The sequence below is a fragment of the Staurois parvus genome, unplaced genomic scaffold (genome assembly GCF_062004578.1).
Source record: "Staurois parvus isolate SC_StPar_1 unplaced genomic scaffold, SC_StPar_1.0 ptg000157l, whole genome shotgun sequence".
Classification (NCBI taxonomy): domain Eukaryota; kingdom Metazoa; phylum Chordata; class Amphibia; order Anura; family Ranidae; genus Staurois; species Staurois parvus.
Genome location: NW_028317953.1, coordinates 7,219,735 through 7,245,591, shown reverse-complemented (window position 1 = coordinate 7,245,591; position 25,857 = coordinate 7,219,735). Strand labels below are relative to the sequence as shown.

Here is a 25,857-nt window from a genome sequence, read left to right as displayed (position 1 = left end):
CCTTTCACCTGTGTACTGTACTTCATTTTAAAATAAATCACAGTTTAGACCCCTCTGCCCCACCTACATGAATGCACATACTCCCGAAAAGCAGATCCTAAACACCCCCTCCAATTACCTCTACACTCTCCATCTCTGATACTTTCTTTTGGGATAAAGTAGCTGAGAAATTGAACCCAAATTTCAGTGCCGTGTAAGAAATTGTGTCTATACTGCAATCATATCGAGTGTTATCCAGGTGTTCCAGTCTTGATTAGAACAGCACCTGGGTTTTTGACAATTAAATGATAATATTATTTGCATGTGTGATGGGCTAGCATGGTGCCATTTTTAGTGCTGGCAGTGTCAGGATTAAGCAGTAGCAAAAAAAACTCTACCAGCCTCTGACCCACTAGCAACAAAGGCACGACATCCAGCAACACAGTGTAGTATAATTTGGCTTGAGATTGACTTTTTTTTTTATTAAATCAGGATTACAATATATGCTAAACAGTGTACACATGATTTGGACTGGCAAGGGGGCTTTTCATGGTCAGATTCTTGGCACAGCCAATGTCAACTATCTACGAGTATGTTTAGCTGAAAGCAATAAAAGTGAAACACTTCCACTTAATGATAAATTGAATTTATTTTCTCTTGGTAAACAATTCCAGTAATCTCCAGGTTCAGACTGCAGAGTAAACATTGAGAACGGTAACATACAAGTTAGTTTAACGGATTCAAGAATTTTTGGCAGGGTGAAACCATTGTTAAGAAAGAGAAGAAAAAGTTTCGACACACAAAGCATCAAAATGGTCTTCTGGAGAAAATTTTTTTTGACAATCTACATAATGACTATTGCATATATGGTAATGCTATCTGCCATACCGCAAGGCTTACAAATATATATATGCATGTATGTATATATTTATATATAGGCCTTATTCAAGATATTTTTTCCTCTTGATGAGAAAAGATTTTCTGTGCAAGAATCTTCTGCTGCAGTATAAAAAAATCAATTCAGCTGTTTTATATTAAAATGAGGATTAAAGACCAAGATCTGCTGGATAGGAAGTTGGAATACAGCAACCATTTTTCTTGCTTTGTCTGCAAAAGAGTACATTGACGTCAGCCTCTTTCCTTGCAGATTTTCAATGTATTTTCTTTGAATAGGGCCCAAGTCAGCTGTCTTTATAAGACTGTTTTCGTATTGAACAACATAATACATGTGCAACACTGTATATACAATAAGTTTATCTGGTGCTGAAAAGTCCAAACACATGAACACCCAACAGCTCCAATAATACAAGTTTTATGGTAAAATACAATGTTTTTTTTTTCGATTAATATACATGAACAATCAAAGTTTCGTGCAAAGATTAAAACATGTTCCCTTTTCTGTGCTTCCAGAAGATCTTCGAATGGATACAGTTTTTGCATTAGCTGCTATGCTGGGTCATCGTATGGTTCTAAAAGAGAAATAAAAGATATTCTGTAAGTCCCATTTAAAAGCACATTAAGTAGACTTACAGTACATGCTTACAGAATCATATTTTCATTGTACGGAATGAGCAAACCTATAAAAATTTGAGGTTCTAAAGTATATGACCTGGAATTGTGTTTCATAGTTGAAGTGTCAAATCAGTATTCCCTGCCCTTCTGTAGTATGGGTTCCACACCCACCCTTAATCAGCGGTCAGCCATTAAAACAGCCAGTACTGACAGTCCATCAGTAGTCTCCTTATGGATGTACAACATTATGATGCCAGTTCCGTTATTTGGACTCTAAGACCTGGTTCACACTAGTGTGATTTCTGATGCAGATTGAGTCACACAGAATTGCATGACAATGGAAATAACATTGTCTTCAATGGTGGCCATTCACATCAATGCAGTGCAGGTGTGAAGCAACTTTGGAGAAGGGTCCTATGCTACCTTGGTGAGATGCAGTACGATTGTGTGGTCCATAGACATCAATAGAAACACATCAGAAAAGAGTTACAATTGCACAACACCTGAACTGCATAATTGCACCAGAAATCACTTTCAAAACTCATCACACTAATGTGAACCAGGCCTAAGTGCATGAATAAAGTCTTGATGTAGTTCAGATAAGGGCAGTTAGATCCCAATGACACAGTCTTTGTGTAATATGTGATTGCCTATTGGTCCATTCATTTACTAACCACAGGTAAGCAAGATTTGGTCAGGAACCCATGCTCTGCTGGAATGCTGCCTCCCCCCATTAAGGTCTTTCTGACCCCTTTACCAGTTAACAGAGTGGAGCTATTTGCACATCTTGTCACCCGTTTTTGAAAAGTGATTTGCTGGTTACTGTTCTTATATTTCATTGTAGTTTTGCCTGCTACTGGCTCCTTTATAATTGTGCGCGATAAGCATTCTTGGTGAATGGTTACTGTGACAAATCAAATGCAAGATCAGCCTTATGTAGAATGTACACTTTCCAGACTGAAATGTTTATGCTCAGTGAATCACTCTAGTTGTTCATAAACTTTAATTGCAATAGGTATGGGAAATAGAAGCTAAGTGTTGTGCTCCCTTGCAGGAGGAACAGCGTGTATTTGTAAACAGCAAACAAGGCTGAGCCCTTAAACAACGAATATTTTTTAAAACATTAACACATGTTGAATATATTAACATTAAAGAACTCCAGGCAAAGTACACATCTCAGTAATAAATATGAGCCATTTATCCACGTCTGCATTTTATTTTCAAATGACCTGTTTGGAAGAAAAATCTAGTTCTATAAAACTTTCAGTCTGTAGCAGGAAATGAAACCTGTCTCTGACAACCAGCTGTTTTTATGGATACCTTATAACATTACATTCATTAAATCTGGTGCAGAGCCATCCAACAATTAATCCCCATCAATCTGCATTGCCTGTTACTATATAGGTTTACTTAGGACTGTTCTTCTAACTCAGGAGGTCTCCTTTATACTGGACCTCCATGCTTACCACGCTGAACACTTACAGTAAAACCTAGTAGAAACAACCCTTATAACATCCATTAAAGCGGGTGCAAAGTCATCCAACAATGAATTCTCATTAATCTGCATTGCCTGTTACTATATAGGTTTACTCAGGACAGTTCTTTTAACTCAGGAGGTCTCCTTCAGACTGGACCTCCATGCTTACCACGCTGAACACTTACAGTAAAACCTAGTAGAAACAACCATTATAACATCCATTAAATCGAGTGCAGAGTCATCCAACAATGAATTCTCAATCTGCATTGCCTGTTACTATATATGTGTACGCAGGACTGTTCTTCTGACTCAGGATGTCTCTTTCAGATTGGCCTTCCATGCTTACCACGCTGACCACTTACAGTAAAACATATTAGAAACAACCCTTATAACATAACAGCCATTAAATCTGGTGCAGAGCCATACAACAATTAATCCGCATCAATCTGCATTGCCTGTTACTATACAGATTTACTCAGGACTGTTCTCCTGATTCAGGAGATCGCCTTCAGATTGGACCTCCATGCTTACCCTCCATGCTAATCACTTACAGTAAAACATAGTATAAACAACCCTCTGTAATACCTACTATTCCAGCAAATAATGCTGCTCCACACACCCATGATGGCTTGTCACTTAACCAGTGCTGGAGCATTGGTCACATCTCAGCTAAAGGGTATGATCAGATTTTAAAGGATGAAGGTTGTAGGCTGCCAATGCTAAACTCTCCTTCTGAAAAATACCAGGCGTCTGGCTGTCAGGCTAATCCCACGCCTTAAATACTTGAGTCACTGACCTAGAAAAAAACCAAGCAGATGAGGTCTTGTGAATCAACTCTTGCATTACTAGCTGCATACTTGTATCAGTTCAGTTTCTCAGAAAGTAGTAAAGTGAATGACAGACAGCCATCTGGCATTTTCAGAAGACAGTCAGTAATGGCAGCCTCTGTGATTTTTTTTTTTTTTAAGTACTGGTAGGGCTGCTATAGAAGTCTGGAGCAGTCTTTCTATAGGAAATTTCTTACAGGGCTTTTTACGTTCCCATATATGATTGCAAGGTGACAGAACGGTCAAAAATAGGAGGGAGGTGGTTTAATTTCAGTATAGGTCTATATTAAATAGATGTATATATCTTGAAGAAATAAAAAAACAATATATTCCCTTCAAGCAGAAATAACCGAGCATTTTATAGATGGTACTAAATCAAGACCATGATAAATATTTAACAGTGTACTTATACTGCCGGGAAGAGTGATACCACAGTGACTGATCAATAAGATCAGGATACTCAGTAGAAACTAGAAATAAGGGGTTAATGAAAGAGGGATTTCACCAGTTTGGGGGAGGCCATGGACGTAGATTTGCTGACATTTCAATTTCTGTAGGTTTTAGGTATTAGGAATTAGGTTTTTTTTTTCCCACAGTGGCTACATAGCATGAAGCGGTCTCAGTCTATAAATACTCCCTTTGTTATTGTTTATGTGCCAAGAATAGTAAAATCTTTAGATACCTATATAGTTCAATCTACTGATATTATCATGCAATGTTGTACATGAAAACACACAGATTTATGGGCTTTCAATAGTAATGCAGCCAGAATGGCGGAAGAAATTGCATATGGCATTAAAGTGGGAAATATTTCAAGTTATTAAGCCTAATATAATCTCATTATACGTGTTTCTTATGCAGCAAACACTGGCTGTCATTGCACATACTGGTCCTGTGCAGCTTGCAGTTTCTGGCAATACATGGGGCCCTACATTTTTAATTATCAATATCCAAAACCATCTCTAATTTCAGTTCATTAAAAAATATAAATCTGTCAAAACTTAGGCTCATACAAGTTTCCCAATACTAGAATACATCCTAAGTGGTACCAAGGCTTTTGAACACCCAGTATGTACACATCTGGGTTTGAAATAAATAAGAATAGTTGGTCTCTTCACATTATTTACAGCACATCTTTTAATGAATGCAGTTTTATCAGTGTTTTTTAAATATAGGTCATGTACTACAGTATAATTTGCACCACGTTTTCATCAATGACTGAAAACAGGCAATAAAAACACAAGCCACTATAACTGTAAGAGTATATGAAGAATTCAGAAAACAGCCTTAAGTGTGTCCACTGGCTTCCCTTGGTATGAGTCTTATAAGAGTCACCCATACAACATAATTGCCTTCCCTTAATATGAGTGTTAAGGGAGTCACTCATACAACAGAAATACGGATATACTTATAAAGTTATGTGTTCCCTGACCAGCATCATGCAGGACACATTTAAAACAGTACATGGAGCCTCATTTGCTTGTATTATGCAAAATTTGTACATTTCAAGAGGTAATCACAGCAGGGATGTATGTACGTATTGCAGAACATAGTTTAGGACTACTGGAAGTCTACAGGTTAGGAGAAAAAACATTTCCCCCACCAAAGGGCACCACTTACAAGAAATACATCTGGTGCATGCAGATGAAACACTGGACTAAACAATACAAGTGTAGCTCTGAAAACACTGAAATCTATCTATATAGCTCTGCACCCATATAACAATTGTATACCGTGATGCTTCTGGTCCATATTAGGGGCACATTCTATTCTGTAACAAAACACCTGTTAACTTTCACAGTGAAGATGGGGCTGGAAAAAAAAACATTTGTGTCTTTCCCTGTTCAGATAGAAGCAAAGCTCTCAATTCTAAAGTTGGACACCAGGCAAACTGCTAAATACAAAGATGCAATAAACAAATACATGAACTAGCTTATGTATCAAAGGACTTTCACACTCTGCCCAGCCAGTTTTGTCATTCATACACATTTGCCATAAAGCACAAGCAGAAGAATGATACAGGTGTTTATTGCTTCATCCTCTCTGTTTCCCCTGGTCACCATCGAGAGAGAGGAAATCCAACATGTTTTCAGTTGTGACCACAACAATTGGTAAAGAGAAATATAAGGACACTTGTTCCAGTGGCAACCATCTAAGGGGTGAATTCCCTAACTTTGAAGAGACTTCCTTTTGTGGCTCCTGGGAAATCCAAATAACAGTGCACAGGCAGCTAAAAGTAAACTCACGCAGGTTTTAACCCTTCCCAGTGCTATCTAAAATAAATTGTTTTTGTTGTACAACGTACATACACTTTAAGGAAGATGGTGGTGCCACTTCCCTGCTTCTATCAGGTTAACTTGGACAATGAATGAGTGGCAACACATTATTATGATGTTCTCTGTCACCACATGTACATGCAGCACAGCTTGACTGGCTCACAGTCATTTACTTCCCTTTCTTTTGCTGTACAAAGGACAACAGGAGGCTGATAAGACGAATTCAGCTACTTGTGTTAGTTGTACACAAGAATTAAAATTTTAGGGAATACATGGCTTTCATTGTTTTTTGCCCGACGTTTTGCTTTAAAACACTTTTATTCAGAGGACCTTTTGCTTGTAATAACATAACGGACTTCTATTCATTAATATGTGCTACTTGTTAGTGTTGGGATCAACTAGAGTATTCAATAAGTGTCTTTATAATGAAGGCCAAGCATACAATCAATCAAAATAATCTACAAAACAGAGTTTAAATTATAAGTGCATTCATTTTATAATCTAATATTTTGTGTTAAGTCCAGTTTCAACTAGCAACAGCAGCCAAAGTCCACCAGAAGCTCAGCCTTTTCTTCCTGTCATTATATTGTGAACTAGTGGAGTTTGGTCACAAAAAAAGAACAAAAGATATAACAATACTGTAATATACTATCACAATGCACAAACATGCAGTACATTAGAAGTATAGCCTACAAATATTTACCATGGTATGAACACCTTGAGTTTCTGACTATAAAACTTTACTACCATGTATTAAGTAAAATAAAAATGGCATCGACAATGAACAGACGTCAGCTGTATTACTGTATGTTGATATCTGAATCCCAAACAAGAACGAACAAAACATGAGATGTGCAATACACAAGCCTTTAACAGATGGTGACAGTACTGGAGCAGCATGTTACTTTTTTCCATAGTTCAAGAACATAAACAGAAGTAATTTATCATTACTGATTAACTAATTATGGTACACTACGTGCTTCTTGTGCAGAGGAATCTATCTGCAATGAACATTATGTGTATAAAGGAAAGACAACCTGTGGCTCTACAGCTGTTGAACTACAATTCGTATCAAACTGATGACAAATTACAGTTCTTCATATATGCACTTAAAGGATCCATCATCTGGAATTCCAGATTCAAATAAGTATCACAATATAAACATACAAAAAGCAGTACAGTTTCTTCTGTAAGGGTCAAGCTGACTTCTTGAATCACCAGGAGCATCTTTTAGCTCCTGGAAACTCCTATGGTAAGACTAACTTTTCAGATCCACGAGGGGAGATGCATACTACTGCTTTGACTTTGTTATTTCATATTACAGAAATCACAAGAGTGAAACCCTTCAGAGTGAGGGGTCAGGCTTTGTACTTCAACAGGAACAGCATACTAATGGATTTCCCAGTGGCTGACTCACTTAAGTGGTGACACGCATCTCTCCTATGTATCAGTTAATCCCCACAGCTGCTCCATACTGCCTTCATGAACTCCTGCTGGTCTAATCTTGTCTGCCCATTCTCTTCACCTTTATCCTTGCTACACCTTCAGCCCACACAGCCTTCTGGGCTACATTGCCCATGTCCAATCACTGCAGGGCCCTAAAGAACAATCAATATTAAACACCTGACCTACCTACTGTAGTTCTCCTCTGTCAAACACACTACTTAGTAGGAGGCACTCTGCTCTACTCTAACACTGAGCACTGCACAGATTAGGACTTGGGTGCTCAACCTGTGCCCCTCCAGCTGCTGCAGAACTACAAGTCCCAGGAGGCATTGCAAAGCTGACAGTTACATGCATGACTCCCAAGGGCAGAGGCATGATGGGACTTGTAGTTCTTCAACCGCTGGAGGGCCAGAGGTTGAGCACTCAAGGACAAGGTCTATCAACACCACTGACAGCCAGACAGTGCCACTTCTATAGCAACTGACAATTCCATTAGCCAGTAAAAACATAACTCTTTTCTGTTTTAAGGATACTTAGCTGGGTAGTAATAGTGGGTAGCAGTTGGCTGGCAATGAGTGCAGATAGGGCTGAAGCTTCTCTGTACACTTCAATAGTGAAATGTGTCACAGAACTGAGAACAGAGGCTTTACCTTGAGGTGTTATAGAAGTTCAATGTTAGTGCTCCAGATTAGGAAAACATGCCTCATCCAAGGTAAAAATAGCACCTTGGCATTGGATAACAGGAGTTTCCAGTTCCACCAAAGATCTTGGAGCAGATGAAAAAACAATTTGCTCAGTGATCTATTCATTAGTGTACTATTAGTGTACATTAGGTTTAGTGGACAAATCATTAAAAGAATGTTACTCTCGACGATCTGCACAGTATAGGTCAGGGAAACATATTCTTTATACTTCCATGTTTGTGTTTAAATATATAAATTTGCTCTGTGCATTGCATTATTTCTTGCTGCTTCCCATTCATGCCGTAACACATTTTTAGAAGTAAGAGATATTCAACGCTTCTGCTCTTTGCCTTTAAGCACTTTTCACTTCTTTTTTCTTATTTCTTACAAAAGCAATTGGTTTCCAATAGTCCGGATAATAAGTCTTCTGACCTGCATTCTTCTTTGACCTATTAAGGTCATCTCTATGCTGAGGCTTATAGCTGATTTCGGAAATGCCTGCAAGTCCTGCATTTCATCTCCTGCCCACTCAGAATAAAGCTCTCTTTAAATGTGAGTGTACGAGTCCCATCTGACCAGAGAGGTATCCCTGTTGTGGGCAATGGAGGGACAGAAGCTTCTGCCTTTATTAATGAATGCAGACCATTATGAGTCTGGCTGGCTCCTGCTCTGTTCCCAGAAGCATATACTGTACGTGACTTAAAATGTTGTAATATTGACACAAAGCGAGTCGGGCACCCCTAAGGAAAATTACTCCTTGGATATAATGTAGGCTCATAACAGCTCTAAGAGTACAAAATACAATCCTCGGGGATCAGGCTGACATATACCGCATTCTACCTAGTCCCTGAACATTACAAAGAATTTCTTTGTGAAGGAATTCTCAAGGACAGCATTAAACTGAGTTTTGCAGCATCGTTTTAGCTCTGAGCTCTCAGCACTAAATCGTTTGCTTTGAATCAATGAAAGTGCTATATCATCTGCATGAATCGATGAATTTGGTTCAATACACGTTCTATTAAATTATACTTTCTAATTGAGATTTTCTAGCACTACCCCCATGCTCCTTACTATGCTGTAATTTTCAAATAGTTAGACAGGTTGAAAGTTCTAGACAAAGCGTTCAGGAAAAAAAATGCACTCAGTTGAGTAAAAAGCATTGTTATTGCTAGTAACCAGTCAAAGCCTATACGGTTTGCTATAATACATGTGTTTTAGTCTTCATATAGAAAATAACTAATATTTTGGTTTATTGTTACAGGAGAAACTTGCAGTAAAATCTTGTATACAGAATGTGAAAAGTTAAATTGTCCAATGCCCAGGTTTGCAAATTTCCATAAGGGAGGGGCATCTCATTACTTTGTGTTTTATTCACATTCTTTTCTTATGTATTTGTTCATAAAGTTGTGGTTGGATCTGTGTTCAGTCAGCCAAAGATAGGATTTGACCTAGTCAGTTTTTTTTCTTAACGTGTTTCTAAACATATTGGAGGTGGTAAAGGGTAGAAGACTTATTCAATTAGATACATACATTCAATTAGATATAGGATACCTTTTATGCCTGGTATGGCCTGGGTGGAAACCAATGGCTGCCTGTGGGCATATGTACAGCAGAGAAAAATGAGCCTATGCATGGTTCAAAAACTTTAAGCATCATATTATTTTTAGATGGAATAGGGAAGGGATGGTAACCCAGTCTGGTTTGTATTGGTTTCTGATTCCATACTAGGGTCATTAAAGTGCAGGTAAATCGGAAATTTTGAGTTGTCCCCGAACAGGAATCAAGGGGAATCTTTCAATGGGGATTTTTGTTGCAGTGACAACTGTCTAAACTTGCCTTTCTCAACCATTTCAACACAGAGGAACCCTTGAAATTAACTTACCAGTCTCAAGGAACCCCTGCTAAAAATTACTATATCTGCAACTCATGATCATTAGTCTGATGGTCAGTGGGAAGAATGATACTTACACTTGTGGTCATTGGGAAGAATTACCCCCTTATAGATAGATAAGTTTCACACTAATACCCATTGATCTTTTTAGCTGAGAGGCAGAAATTGCTCATTGCCCAAGGAACCCCTGGTAACATCTGGAGGAATTCTAGGGTTCAATGGTACCTTGGCCTAAACAAAGTTTTCCCCACTATCGATAATTTCCTCACACTTCCTGTTGTGTCTGTAAGAGTAAAAGTGAAGGGAAATCCCTCCAATAGGACACAGAATAAAACTGACAGGGGTTCCATCCCTTCCCTAATACAAACAAGATGGTTTTAGGTATACTTTGACTTAATGGTAACAACAAATATTTGGAATCTTTTTTTTTTTTTCTCTTTTTTGGCCAGATATTTTTAATCAAGCTGGAAAATGCATGTGGTAATGGCACAAGCTGCTCCTTTTCTGTGAAGAAAAGGGAATTACAGTAAATGTTTAACAGGGGAATGGAAGAAGACTACACACTAGGTCCTAGTGCTCCATCAATGCAAGCGAGGTTGGGCAGACATCCTACCATCCATTGTTTAAAGATATGTACTATTTTATTTCTATCAAAAGCCTAATACTGCATCTTAAATGGAGTGGGGGGAAAGAGAGGAGTCACTGGATCACAAGGGATATCTGCATCTAGGGGGGCAGACCTCTAGTGGGTGTGGAAGCTGTCTCCAGATACACATGTAGATTTAGATGTAGATAACATTGGCATGATCTGATTGGAAAAAATGAGAATGGAGAAGCTCCTTTAAATGTAGACCATTTAAGAAAACTTTATTCCATAAAAGCGGGGGTACAATAGAAACTCACATTTTGGAGAAGCATAGCAGACTCTGATAATGTCACTGGTGCAGCGACGGCCAGCGTTTAATATTACCATCACTGCACCAGTATCATTCTCAGAGCCTGCTATTCTACTTCAAAATGTGAGTTGCTATTGTACTCCCGCTTTTATAGAATAACATTTTCCTAAACTGTCTACACTTAGAGGCGCCTTTCCATTCTCCTATTTTACATGTGTATCTGGAGACTGCTTCCACTCCCACTAGAAGCCTGCCCCACCAGCTGCAGATATCTCCTGTGATCCAGAGACTTCTCTTTTTTTCCCCCTCTGGATTGACTTACGTTCCTCCACCAATGGACTCTCTACAACAAAAAGTAACACTGTTTTGCGCCTCCCCCCCTTTTTTTTTCTTTACTGGACATTTATGAATGAAGCTTCACTTGTGCAGCAATTGTTATGATGCTTGTTATCCTGAAGTCCAATATACCATTTATATTGTTATGTTTTGTTATTTTACTTAACACTGTGATTCCATTTTAGGGTCCCCATTTTCACACATATTGTTTATCTATTGTTGTCACATTTCCTGCTATTACAATTGCCATTGTTATTTATTTATACACATATACCTTTTTTTTTTCCTCTCTCTCCATCTCATCCTCTTCTTCCTCATGGAGTTACTATCTGACATTGAGTCTCTCAAGTATAACATTCTTGATGACTTATTTACCATCCCACCTACTTCTCTTTACTCCTCCTAACCCAGTAAGAGTACACGCCACACACTTTGTGGTAGATTCAAAAAGCTCGAAAAGGCTTATTATCTCCACCAATTTACAGTGGCAGGATGGTTTTTTTCTTAGAAAATATTTAGAATCTAAAATATCACCTAGTGGGTTGAGGATCACAAAGATGTGCCATTTATGGAATCTGCCAGTTCTTCACATCCACATGGAAATGAAAATTTTAGCCAATCATAGAAATGCCAGATTTGAACAATTCACACACCAAGGACAAATCTTATCACAAGAAATCATAGACATGAATTTCTGCATCCCCTTCTCCTGGCTCAAAACCCTTAAAATTAACACCAAAAAGAAGATGATCTCATTAAAACTAAACTAGGCAAGCCTAAACGTGACCTTAATGATAACTATAACAAAGTATTTTCTTGGAAAGATGAAAAACTACCCTCTGTACTTACCCTAGATCCACATTGCATCATTAAACCCACCCATCCATCACAACATCAGACCACATCTAAGGATGTACTCCTTCCATATTCACTCCAACAGTACTATTCCAATACTAACAAGTACAATCATATGAATAACCGCAACCATAAAAAAAATCCAATAAGAGTCTTATCCATAGCCTTAGCACATTTTATAACAATAGGATCCCATCTGGCTCACCACCTAATCCCAGTAGAATTATATTCCCCTTCCCTAACAACAGACAGTCCCACCCCACCACTTCTCATCCACATGCAGATGCAACCACATTTCTTTCCAGCCATTCCTTATCCAGTCCTTCCCATCGGCTACCACCAGTCAACCTTCCCACATTCACCCAATATGTCCCCAGAGATAACCCACCCCATACATCAACTTTTTCCTGGGGTAGAGCTACCAAATGCCAATATCAAGTCCCGCAGACTGTGAAAATATTTAATCTATCCCCTCACACATTATCCACTGAGGAACAAACCATATTAAGTCTGGGCTTAACTTTCACCCCAACTAACAATTCTGACTCCTATTATTCAAAAGACCTCAACAGATATGTCAGAAACCTTACCTTGAAAAGATTTTTTCAAATAAAAACCACTAAAGATTCCAATTCTGAAAATACCGATTGCCTTAATGACATACCATTACCTACACATCCCGCAGAATTAGAATTTGACTTTGAAGCTGATGTTATTGAGACTCTTGAACAGCTGTATCAAGAAAGCTCAGAACATAGTCTCCATCTTTACACTCAACGTCTTGCTTCCCTCCCCCCCATTTCACATTCCTCATTCAAGCCCAAATCTGTTTTTTACCCATACTATGCCAAAGGTTCATACCTTGAAGCATTCTATAAGGTAGTCTATTCCGACCTTCTTAAACTAGGTCAACAATCCACATCTAAATACACTACCCTAGGCCATATTAATCCATGTGAGAAACCTGCCCTCAAAGATCTCATGGATAATAATGATATCATTATCAAAACAGCTAATGAAGGTGGTGTATTCGTTATTCAAAATTAAAAAAAAAAAGAAAAAAGATTATCTGACTGAGGCTTACAGATTGCTCTCTGACATCTCCACCTATACTCTTTTAAAAAAAGACCCATTACCCGAATATAAAAATGAAGTCCACTACCTTATAAAACAGGCTTTAGATAGTGGTATTATTAACAAATCAGAAGCATCTTTCCTTAGTAGGGAATACTACCGAACACCCTACTTCTATCATCTTCCTAAGATGCACAAAAACCACAAAACCCCCCCAGGCAGACCCATCATCACTGCCATGCAGACCCATCATCACTGCCATGAAGAGCATAACAACCAGTCTTTCCCAATACATTGATTATTTTTTGCAACCACTTGCACAGAAACGACAAACAGAGACAGTACCCATCTCCTTGAATTATCACAACCCTACTTATGGGAACTTGACTACTCGTGGATCTCATTAGACGTCAATTCCCCCATACATCAATCCCTCACAATTTCGGTATCTCGGCATTAAGCCATTTCCTATATTCAGACTCGCAAATCAGTCCCAGACCAGCAAACTTTATACTAGAACAGAATTCTGCCTTACTCAATTATTTTTGCTTCAATGGAGACTTCTACTTACAAATTAAAGGGACAGCCATGAGTACAAATTTTGCACCATCATATGCGAATTTGACCATGGGGTATTGGGGGTCCGAGTACATATGGCACAACAATCCATTTGCTGCCAACACAATTTACTTTGGGAGATATATAGATGACATCATTATCATCTGGCATGGTTCCCCTAAGCAAGTCAATGAGTTTGTATACCACTTTACCAACAACCCATTCAGACTCTTTCACTCATATTCAAGACAGAGAAAATAGCTTTTCTTGATCTTGAACTAAGTCATGAGAACCCCACTAACGTAGCTAAAAAATTTAAATCAGAAAAAACCACAGCGCCCAGGACCAATCTATTAACAAACAATTATAAGTGAAATGCTGCTGTGCATAGGTATATAAACCAAAACAAATATTCCAATATAAACCAGCGCAAAACACAATTAATAAATAATAAATAAATCTAAAATAATTTTCAAAGTCCAGTGATGAAAATAAGTGACCACAATACCGTGACACAAAAAATCTAAAAAAATATATATATATATATAAAAGTCCAGTGATCTAAAAAAAACTTTCTTAAAAAGTAAACTTCAGTGCTTCAAATAATTCTTCCACCATCCACCAGTGCCAAAAACCAACATAAACCGCACTCACCAGATATTGGTGAGTAAAACACCTTTCAGGATTATTTAGGGCTCCTGGACCCCCTTTGCGGAGTCCTCTATTTTCCACCTCAGACCTATGGCTGATTCTTCAATCGTCTCCACACCACCAAGTTCCAAAAGGGAGAAAAAAAACGAATAGTGTAATACTGTTATACGCCTTTTATAATTAATTCATGCCAAACCACTCACATGAGACGATTAAAGAATCACCCATAGGTCTGAGGTGGAAAATAGAGGAGTCCTCAAAGGGGGTCCAGGAGCCCTAAATAATCCTGAAAGGTGTTTTACTCACCAATATCTGGTGAGTGCGGTTTATTATGGTTTTTGGCACTGGTGGATGGTGGAAGAATTATTTGAAGCACTGAAGTTTACTTTTTAAGAAAGTTTTTTTTAGATCACTGGACTTTTATATATATATTTTTTTCGATTTTTTTGTGTCACGGTATTGTGGTCACTTATTTTCATCACTGGACTTTGAAAATTATTTTAGATTTATTTATTATTTATTAATTGTGTTTTGCGCTGGTTTATATTGGAATATTTGTTTTGGTAGCTAAAAAATTACACCAAACCAACAGCAGGAAACTCATTTCTACATTTTAATAGCTGCCATTATCTACAATGGACTAAAAATGGCCCAAAAGGACAATTCTGCCGTCTACAGCAGACGTGTATCCACACAGCAGACTACATAGCATTAAGCTCCCCGCTGAAAAAGAAATGCATCGATAAAGGCTATCCAGAGTGCCTAACTAATCAAGCTTATGTATTCTATCTAGAAGAGACCCCTAAAAAAATCAGCAAAACAGCTATACCTCTAACCATTCCATCCGCTTCACCACCAGCTTTCACAACCAATACCGCAGAATGGAAAACATCCTTAAGAAGCATTAGAACATTCTGTTAGAAGACTCCCCACCTCAAAATCATCCTACCAGATAGACCTTTACTCACTTATAGAAGGGCCCCAAACCTCAAAAGCAAAATTGTTCCCAGCAAACTAAGGTCCAATAAAACACTCTCGGCCCTATCTCCTCCCACTATGTGGCATGTACCAATGTAAGAAAACACTGTGTAAAACTTGCTCTTTTATACAACATGGTAAAAAAGAGTTTGTCACAAAGGTAAAATCTACAAGTTGGGAGCATTCAATAATTGCTCCTCAGACTTCGTCATATATTGCCTTACCAGCCCCTGCAAACTTTAATATGTGGGCCGTACTATTCACCCTCTTGGGAAGCTCTTTGGCGAACACTGGTGCCTAATAGAAGAAGGTAAAGATGAGCATAGCATCCCTCGCCACTTTGCCAAGTTCCACCAGAAGTCCACAGCAGGACTTGAGGTCTGGGTCGTAGAACAAATTTCCAGTTGCCTCCCCACAGCAGAGCGGTTTCACAAGCTCTGCGAAAGGGAGACATACTGGATCTACACCTTAGACTCCCTATCTCCTGGTGGACTGAATGAAGACTTAGAGATAGCTATTATCATTTGATCACAATTCCTTACATAAGCATTAGTCTTTTCTCTTTTCTTTGAATTAAGGTTTCTTAATACATTTCTTTGGTTGGGTGGCTTAATAATCTACACATAAATATATTGGGTGATGTCCTTCTAGTAAGTATGTTTCTGCAGCAAACTATCATATAGACAGCGCATACAGAATGTGACACACAAACATTTTTTTAAAATATAATAACCATAATTAAAAATAATTAAAAAACTTTTGTGTAGTCCCAACATGTGCAAATAAAGTGCAAATGTGCTGTTTCCTTGGTATTGGATTCCGTAATTACAGTGACAAGTGCTTCATAGTGCTCAGACTGGTGCCCCACATGGATGTACACTCACCATCATGCCATGATCACCTATCTCTAGGTAGGTCCCGAGCACTTTGTTTGGGACTGACCCAAATTGCCACGTATTGATGCTGTTACATATACTCCAGGACATTGCCAATGGTAGCCAATATATATTCACCAGGTCAGATATCAGGTGTTAACCAGTGATCCTTATTGGGAATGGGTACAGCACTTGCACTCCTCCTCTCCTCCACAGATAATATGCAGGTGGTCAGCATAAAAATACAATGAAAACGGACATCCCATAGTGTAATATTGTTTAGTTTAATGCGGGGAATAAAATTGTATATATAAACTCACAAAATAAGTGCCGTTTCCACGGCACTGTGTGTGTTCAGCTCTATGTGATAGTATTGGAAGAAAAAGATGGCCGTCGCGTTCCAGCGTGCGTTCCAAAGGGCGGAAGTGATGTCAGTGGAAATTACGTCATCAAACCTCAACATGTTTCAAGCAATAGATTGTCATCACTTCCTAGTGACCTACCTAGAGATAGTTGGTCATGGCAGGATGGTGAGTGTACATAGGGTATTCGTATACACAGTATATTCCATAAGCGTAGCAGTATCCTTTTCTATTTCACATGGTTCTACAGCAGCATACATCTCCATCTTACGTTGAACCAAACAAACCCATGTTACCACATGGTTATTCATCTATCCATTTTTATTCATAATCGTTACGGTTTTTCCCATCCTCATCCTTGAGGTGTACACGTAATGTTTTTACACATACTCTTCACTATACACCGCTATCACTACTGGTCTGATGTAGTGAATAATAACCCCAGTGACATGCATCATCTCATATGCTATACTCTTATGTTATATATTTATATATTTTTTCCTTACATATGGTTAGTACTACCATTACGAGTGCCATTCTCTGTTCGCACAACCAATGCAAGCGCTCACTCTTGTTTTACATAGTGAATAAGAACCACAGAAACACGCATTATCGAGGTACCATATTCTCATGTTTTTCTTTTCTCTATGTATACCTTGAGTGCTACTCCTAGTCTGCATATTCATATATTCTGTTACAGAAAATTTCATAATGGGTCAAGACCATTACTACAACATTCATGGTTTTATATATTTTGTCCGTTTTATTTTATTTTCAGGACCATTGGTTTTATAATCATTGCTCTTTTTATTATTATTTCTGATTTTAACATTGGTTTTATTATTATCTATGTATTGCTAAAATAAATAAATAAATAAATATGCAAGTGTTGACTTTCCATCACTATCTCAAATCCATCCTATATTTCACCACCAGACAGCGCTGTGCATACATGCAAAAATAGGCTTGTTGGATCCATCCGCACAGCTTGACAAAGGAGACAGACTATTGCAGTGTGCATGCTCAGAAACATGTGTCGTGCCACGTCAGGTGACGTCATTACACCCAATGCCACATCCCACATGAGTTCCAGCCCTCCTCCCTGATTCTCCTCCACACTCAAGCCGGCTCCTGAAGTGAGACAAGGGACAGCAGTATTGTTGAGGACACGGCCAGCATTTAATTATTACCATTGCCACACCATTGACATTCTCAGAGCCTACTATTCTTCTCCAAAATGTGAGTTGCTATTGTACCCCTGCTTTTATGGAATAAAAGTTTGTCTACACTTAAAGGTGCCTCTCCATTCTCTTTTTTTCCAATCAGATCATGCCAATGTTATCCCTATGTCCACAGAAAAAGCAACACTTCAATAAATAAAGAACATCGATATATTAATTTGATTTTCTCTGTCCCATCCATCTCATACTCCTCTGCCTATTGGTATAACCCAATTTGGAACAATAATTACAAAAAGGTAATAAGGGTGATAGAAATAAACTACATTTTGTGAGTTTCCTATGTCCCCCTCTCCAGGAACATGGAAAAAGTCAAAAATTGATATGCTCATGAGGCTTGGGCACACAGTTCCTGAAATCTAAGTTTTAACTGGGGATAAAAACTCAGCTCCTATAATGCAATGGGACCTTTCCCTATTCTGCTCGTTGAAAGCTGTGTTGTCAATCAACATGACATAGTAAAAGGGTGGACAGAAACGCAATAACATTTTTGATGACAAAAATGCACTACCTTATCACTACTCTTCAACTGTCAGCAATGCAGATTAAAATGACAAAGGTTGCGTGTCATGATTTCAGCACCTCCTCTTTTTCAAATAATATCTTGCATCTCCTTAGACCGAAGTTCTTAAATGTTTCAGAAATAATTGGGACGATGTTCTGAAGCACATCACCAACAATATGTAGTCTGCCTTATTTAATAAAGTTCATCTGGAAATGATCTCCTGTATGCAATAACAAAAGGCCAGTGTAAAACACAGGAAAGCTCTAAGAGGCTTCACTTCCAACTAATATATTCAGAGATTAAGACAGTGTGGTTCAGACAGATGTGCACATGTGCCAGTTTCTGCTCGTCTTTAAGTTCCGTTGCAATGTTTAATTTATTACATTTGTGCTTTCCAACAATACATCTGTGCACATATCGTCCGTGTTCATTTTCTGTGCTTTCATTTTAGATACCTGAAAAAGAACTTGAAAACCAACTTCCTGTTTGGCACAATGCAGATGTCTTAATCCTTGGTGGATAAGTTTCCCCAAACGTCTACAGAACACATTCTTTGTGCCGGTGTTATATTTCATGCCCCTCTACACTCAGCTTCAATTAAACTCCTACTAAATATTTAAATGCAGGGTCTGGTAATTGGTTACAAATAATGGAACCTTAAATTAATAATAATTACACTGAAACACTCTGCACTATTCATGATGTTTGAATGCCTTCTAATCTTTTTTTTCTCTTTTTTTCGTAGAAAATAGTTTAATGGAACAATGCTTTCTTGTATTGTTCATTTTGCTGGGTTTTTTTGCCTTTCAAAAAGGTGCATTCATGTGCCGGCAGCTGACATATTCCTTTAAAGTTCTTTGCCAGATTCATGCATTGATTTCAAACCCTGATGTGACTGGTGGTCTTAGGATTTAAACCCTCGCCCTCTGGCTTGGAAAGGTGAACCAGTTAGAACGTTGGATGCACGCAGAGCTGCAATTTGTATGCAAAGGGCAACCTTTCAAATATTAATTCCTTGTTGCGGTGTACAAACACACGTAAGAGGTCTTGAAATAAAAGAAACTCGATGTGCGGGTGGCTGGGCTACTGGCTGCTTTTGTGTACACGCTTCACTATTTATATGTTCGGCATCAAAGGACAAGAAAAAGCTCTGCCAGTGTTTCTAGAGATAAGAGTATGCCACATTCTATATCACTGTGCTGGAGGTCTATAGGACATGACAGCATAGGTATACAGAGCAAGGATGGCATAAAAGAGAATTCTGTTTCATCAGACCCCCCACATTTCACATGCGATTTTTCAATTAAATGATAAACCCTAGGAAACCATACCATATCAACAAACATATTATAGACAAACACTGCCCAGATGGGCTTATTAAAAAGGGTTTTAACAAGCAAAAAAAGTGATCAGTGCTATGCAGACACAACATTTTAACTAGGATTATACCTAAATTGGTCAAGTTATTATTCCAAAATCAACTGCGTATGAAGGAGATATCTGAAATGGTAAATACCCCGCCTCCATTAGATATAAGAGTATAGATATAAGAGTAGGCCAATCTGTGTTTCCATATTTTTTGCTTCTTTGTCCCATTGGGGTAATTCTCTTCACTCCCTGTTGTGTAGACACAACAGGAAAGAAGGAAATTTCTTGAAAATGACAAGAGACAGACAGTTGGCACTCAAATAAGTGTGCCCATTAGAACATTTCTCAATTTCTGTTCTGGTAACAATTAAAATTTTGGTTTTGGTGTCATTTTCAGTCTCCTGTATGTTGGTCATCAGTACAAAGAATAAATCTCCCAGAAAGGCTGCAGACAGCAAAAAACATGACTGGGGTTCTCACCCCTCACCATTCTATAAACAATTAAAAAAATAAAAGCAGAATTTTAAAAAGTTTAGGATTTTAATACACATTAAAGGTATCAAGAATATGATGACTTTGTAATTTAGTCTTCAATATTTAATATAATACCTTGTAAAAAATTTGCAGAGAAAACCCAAGGGAAAATGGCTTTCAAGCATATCAATCAACATGTCCAGGGAGCTGGCCCACAGAATCACCAAAAGTAAGATAAAACTGAATGGATATGTATATATATATATTTATGCTATGAGAAATTTCGAAGAAGCAGAATGGCATTTTTTTTGTTAGGTACATTTATTCCAAAATCAAATGGTAAAAGCAAACAAAATTTTGAAGTACTTTCAAATGACACTAGTCAAGTCATCAAATGTACTGAAAATGTTAAAACAAATGTTCTTTCAGAAATCTACTAGGGTATGGCCAGTTTTAGGTAGCAATAACTTCTCATTTACTAGAGCTCTGCCAGCTAATGCATTTTACTGCATATTTCATGCTACCTTTCTATAATTTTTTACCAAGGGCTTTTTGTCAACAGTGGCTATGGCAAACGTCCAACTCAGTGTGATGTCACTGTGTGGTGATGTAATGCAGCTGAAGCAAGGGTGACAAGGTCACTATCTGACTGAACTGCAGTGTTGTTACCTGATTGCAGCAAGTGAGGAAAGAGACTTGCCATCGCAAAGTTACCTCTTTGATGTTGCAGAGAAAACTAGTTAAAAAGCACAACACTCTGTAACTTCTTATGCTGCATTATATTTTTAGATTATGGTGGGGGTTGGCAACCCACCAATCACGATCTACCGGTCAACTGTAGAAGGTGACTGTTAGATTGCAAGGATGAGCTCAGGTGATTTCAGACACTAATCCAAAGCCAATTGAGCTACCCCACCAGGAAGGTGACAAAGCCAGATCCCAGTTGAATTGGCTGCATCGCTGGCCTTTTCTTACCCTGTTTTCCCCTCTGGTGCTCACTCCTCCTATTGCTTCTCAGTAACTGGTTGCACTCTCTGATCGTAGAGGTTTAAACTGTCCTCCGCCACCTTTGCTAGTGAAATCAAACTTACAGATGCCCAATAGTTTTGATTTCATCACGGATACTTTAGGGTGGGGGTCAGCAACCTGTCAAAGCCTCCTAAGCTATCCTGCCGAGAAGCTGTCAAAGCCAACAGCCAATCACAGGTGGCAGAGGCTTTACCCCATCCTTGATTGGATGTCGGCTTTGATAGCTTCATGGAGAAATAGATCTGGCGGGTTTGGACTTTTGTCCAAACCCACCTGAGTTAATTATCCATCTTGTTGACCCTCCATCAGTAAAAACAGGGACATTAGTGTTCCTCCCCCAGTTTCAAAGTGGGACAGGGAAGATGCATGCCTAAAGCATACTGTGGTGCTGGCCCTTCTCTCCTGTCTACAAAAGTGGTGTGCAAACAGGGCATCTCCAGCGCAGAAGACAATGCTGGATTCAGCTGCCATCAGTTAATGTAGAAATCCCAGCCCAAACTTTTTAAACTTTGGATATAGTGCAGAAAAGTTACAATGCTGGCAGGTTGTATTGTTCTCTGTCTTCCTCTTGGCAAGATTTATCTTTAGGCCCTGTCTCAGAGACCCACATGAAGCAAGTGGGAATCTGAACTCTGAAAGTAGTTACTAAATAGATATCCCCATTTGGAGCTTTCCCCTGTTGTGCTGTTCAGAGATTACTAGAAAGTGCTGGATTTCCCCTTACATCCTGTCTCAGTTACACAGACAAAAATAAAACCTGACAGAGGTTCTAACTCTTCATATACAGTGGGGCAAAAAAGTATTTAGTCAGCCACCAATTGTGAAAGTTCTCCCACTTAAAAAGATGAGAGAGGCCTGTAATTGGCATCATAGGTAGACCTCAACTATGAGAGACAAAATGAGAAAAAAAATCCAGACAATCACATTGGCTGATTTGGAAAGAATTTATTTGCAAAATATGGTGGAAAATAAGTATTTGGTCAATATCAAAAGTTCATCTCAATACTTTGTTATATATCCTTTGTTGGCAATGACAGAGATCAAACATTTCCTGTAAGCCTTCACAAGGTTGGCACACACTGTTGCTGGTATGTTGGCCCATTCCTCCATGCAGATTTCCTCTAGAGCAGTGATGTTTTGGGGCTGTCGCTGGGCAACACGGACTTTCAACTCCCTCCAAAGGTTTTCTATGGGGTTGAGATCTGGAGACTGGCTAGGCCACTCCAGGACCTTGAAATGCTTCTTACGAAGCCACTCCTTTGTTGCCCGGGCGGTATGTTTGGGATCATTGTCATGTTGGAAGACCCAGCCACGTTTCATCTTCAATGCCCTTGCTGATGGAAGGAGGTTTGCACTCAAAATCTCACGATACATGGCCCCATTTATTCTATCCTGTACATGGATCAGTCGTCCTGGTCCCTTTGCGGAGAAACAGCCCCAAAGCATGATGTTGCCACCGCCATGCTTCACAGTAGGTATGGTGTTCTTTGGATGCAACTCAGCATTCTCTCTCCTCCAAACACGACGAGTTGTGTTTCTACCAAACAGTTCTATTTTAGTTTCATCTGACCATATGACTTTCTCCCAATCCTCTTCTGGATCATCCAAATGCTCTCTAGCAAACTTCAGACAGGCCCGGACATGTACTGGCTTAAGCAGGGGGACATGTCTGGCACTACAGGATCTGAGTCCCTGGCGGTGTAGTGTGTTACTGATGGTAGCCATTGTTACGTTGGTCCCAGCTCTCTGCAGGTCTTTCACAAGGTCCCCCTGTGTGGTCCTGGGATTTTTGCTCACCGTTCTTGTGATCATTTTGACCCCACGGGGTGAGATCTTGCGTGGAGCACCAGATCGAGGGAGATTATCAGTGGTCTTGTATGTCTTCCATTTTCTAATTATTGCTCCCACAGTTGATTTCTTCATACCAAACTGCTTGCCTATTGCAGATTCAGACTTTCCAGCCTGGTGCAGGTCTACAATTTTGTTTCCGGTGTCCTTCGACAGCTCTTTGGTCTTCACCATAGTGGAGTTTGGAGTGTGACTGTTTGAGGTTGTGGACAGGTGTCTTTTATACTGATAACAAGTTCAAAGAGGTGCCATTGATACAGGTAATGAGTGCAGGACAGAGGAGCCTCTTAAAGAAGAAGGTACAGGTCTGTGAGAGCCAGAACTTTTGCTTGTTTGTAGGTGACCAAATACTTATTTTCCACCATAATTTGCATATAAATTCTTTCCAAATCAGCCAATGTGATTGTCTGGATTTTTCTTCTCATTTTGTCTCTCATAGTTGAGGTCTACCTATGATGTCAATTACAGGCCTCTCTCATCTTTTTAAGTGGGAGAACTTGCACAATTGGTGGCTGACTAAATACTTTTTTGCCCCACTGTATGTAGAAAAGTAGTTTTGCCTGGAGTTCTACTTAAAGAACAGCAGAATTGGGTTGAAAAGGCCAAATGGACCACCAAACCCAGATGACTGGAAAAACAGTTTAATGGTTTAAAAAATATATTTGGCACATGCAATATTAATCTATCTGGTCTAGTGTGAGTGGTTCAATGTGGTGGTTGCTGGTTTTGTTGACATACATCAGGTATTCCACATCAACTATCATTTACACACTACAGTGTACTGGAGTATTGTTACTATGTGTATTCTTTTAGGGGTACTATAAAGTTTTATTTAGTTAAGGGGCCATTGAGTGTAAATGATTTTTGAGGTTATCACACGCTGTAGTTACAATGGTAAATTTATATTAGTCAAATTCTCTATGTCTATCTTTAAAGGGTTGGTGTTTATTGATAGCTAGTATGCCTTTTATTTCAGACAAATAAATAATGCTAACTTGCAAGGTGGCACAGTGGTCCACATTTCTACTTTGTGGCAGTGGTGTCCTGGGTTTAGTTTTGGCTTTGATGCATGAGTTTCACTTGTTCACCTTTCACAGGCTTTCCCTGGGTATTTCAATGTCCTTTCACATTCCTAAAACTTACTCGTAGATTAACTCAATCGCCGCTAATATGAGTTTGTTGTTGTGTGACAGTGCTAATATTGTGTTGTAAACGCCACCATGTATAGAGTTGATCGAACAATCAATGGTTATTTGTAAAGTATTTTGTATTATGTTGTTGATAAATACTGGAAACGAACATTAAAATACATTTAAGAGGGTCTTTAATATGAGATATGCATGTATCGTCTTACTTCCATGTCCTCAGCAAGCTGATTTCAGTTAAAGAGTTAAAATGAAATACTGGAATTTAACGAGTAGGTGGTAGACTTGCTGTGTTGCAGTATTCATTCTCCTTATTTGTCCCTCCCCTTAGGTGATGCCACAGACAAGTTAAACAGAATCATTTCAGCACTCAGAGATGTGCTGTAACTATGGAGAAACTAATCTATGGTTTTCCGCGTCCCTCAATTTGCTTCTCAAAGTCAATTTTAATTCATTACGACAAAACTGCATAATTAGGGGGGTGGGCACTCTGAAAATGAAGTATTTAATTTGATGCTGGAATAAAGGCAAAATTGCGGTTATCAGAGGCCAGTCTACTGTGTAACCATGAATACTTGTAGAAATTCAAAGGTAAGCTATAAACAGGCATACACAGCAATACGTTCCAGCGTGAAGAGATAGGCAATAGGAGGCCAGCTTTCTAATCAGTCCTCAAAGGAGCCTGCGATAAAGAAGTGCCACTTATCCTAATTTAAATCTAATGCAGGCCTTTCACCCTTACAAAATGCAGAGAAGAATAGCTTCATTAGACTGAGACAAAAAAAATCTGTAAGCCACTTGTAGACAGCTTGTAAAGAAAATAACAAAAGTGTTCTAAGATCGGATAGTATTCTGTCAGTACAATCAAAGAGAAGTTTTATGGGTATTCAGACTTCACAAATTATTACTAAAAGAATATTTGATTAAACCAAGCTTACTCTATGGGCAATTTGTTCTATTATACGTGAAGCAGCTAGTCATTTGATGTAATGTTTCATTCAAATGCCCATTCTGTCAAATTTATGAGTTGAATGGTTATTAACAAATCTTTCAGTGGTTAACGATGTCAACAAATTCATGTATGAATAAACCTACTTCAGATGTATTCTATTCAATGTATCGTGCAAGTTATGCTAGCTGTGAAATGTTATTTCGGTCACAAAACCTATGCCATGTACACACGATTAACCCCTTCGTGCCGAAGTCACACAAATATGCGGCCTCACAGAACTGGACTTTTTTCCATGGGGCCGCATATTTGTGTACCTGTCTTTGTGCTGGGAGTGTGCCGCACAGTGTGCTCCCAGCAAAAAGACCGGGGTGTCACTGAGAGCCCCGGGTACCGTTCTAATGATAAGGACCCAGGACTCCCGATTCCGGGTCACATGATCACTGTGATAGCCTCTGATTAGCTATCACAGTGATCAGTAACTTGTTTTTTTCTCTCTGAATGGAGGAGAGAGATACATTGTATATGTCTCTCTCCTTGCATATAGAAAAAAAAACAACAGTTTGTAAAAAAAACAAACAAAAACAAATAAATGAATATTAAAAAATTTAAGAACAAATACCTA

At 38.7% G+C, this 25,857-nt stretch overlaps 1 protein-coding gene across 6 annotated transcripts in view; it reads right to left on the bottom strand.

Annotated features, from left to right (window-relative positions):
* Positions 1 to 609: 609 nt before the first annotated feature.
* Positions 610 to 25,857, bottom strand: part of ZNF521 (zinc finger protein 521) — a 444,451-nt gene continuing 419,203 nt past the window's right edge. For all 6 annotated transcript variants that reach the window (XM_089675720.1, XM_089675714.1, XM_089675719.1 and 3 more), the window contains one exon: positions 610 to 1,448. Coding sequence is in view for 1 of the 6 variants with exons in the window: in XM_089675719.1 (XP_089531845.1) it covers positions 1,419 to 1,448 (30 nt within the window). In the remaining 5 variants the exon portion in view is untranslated. The remainder of the gene's footprint in view (positions 1,449 to 25,857) is intronic.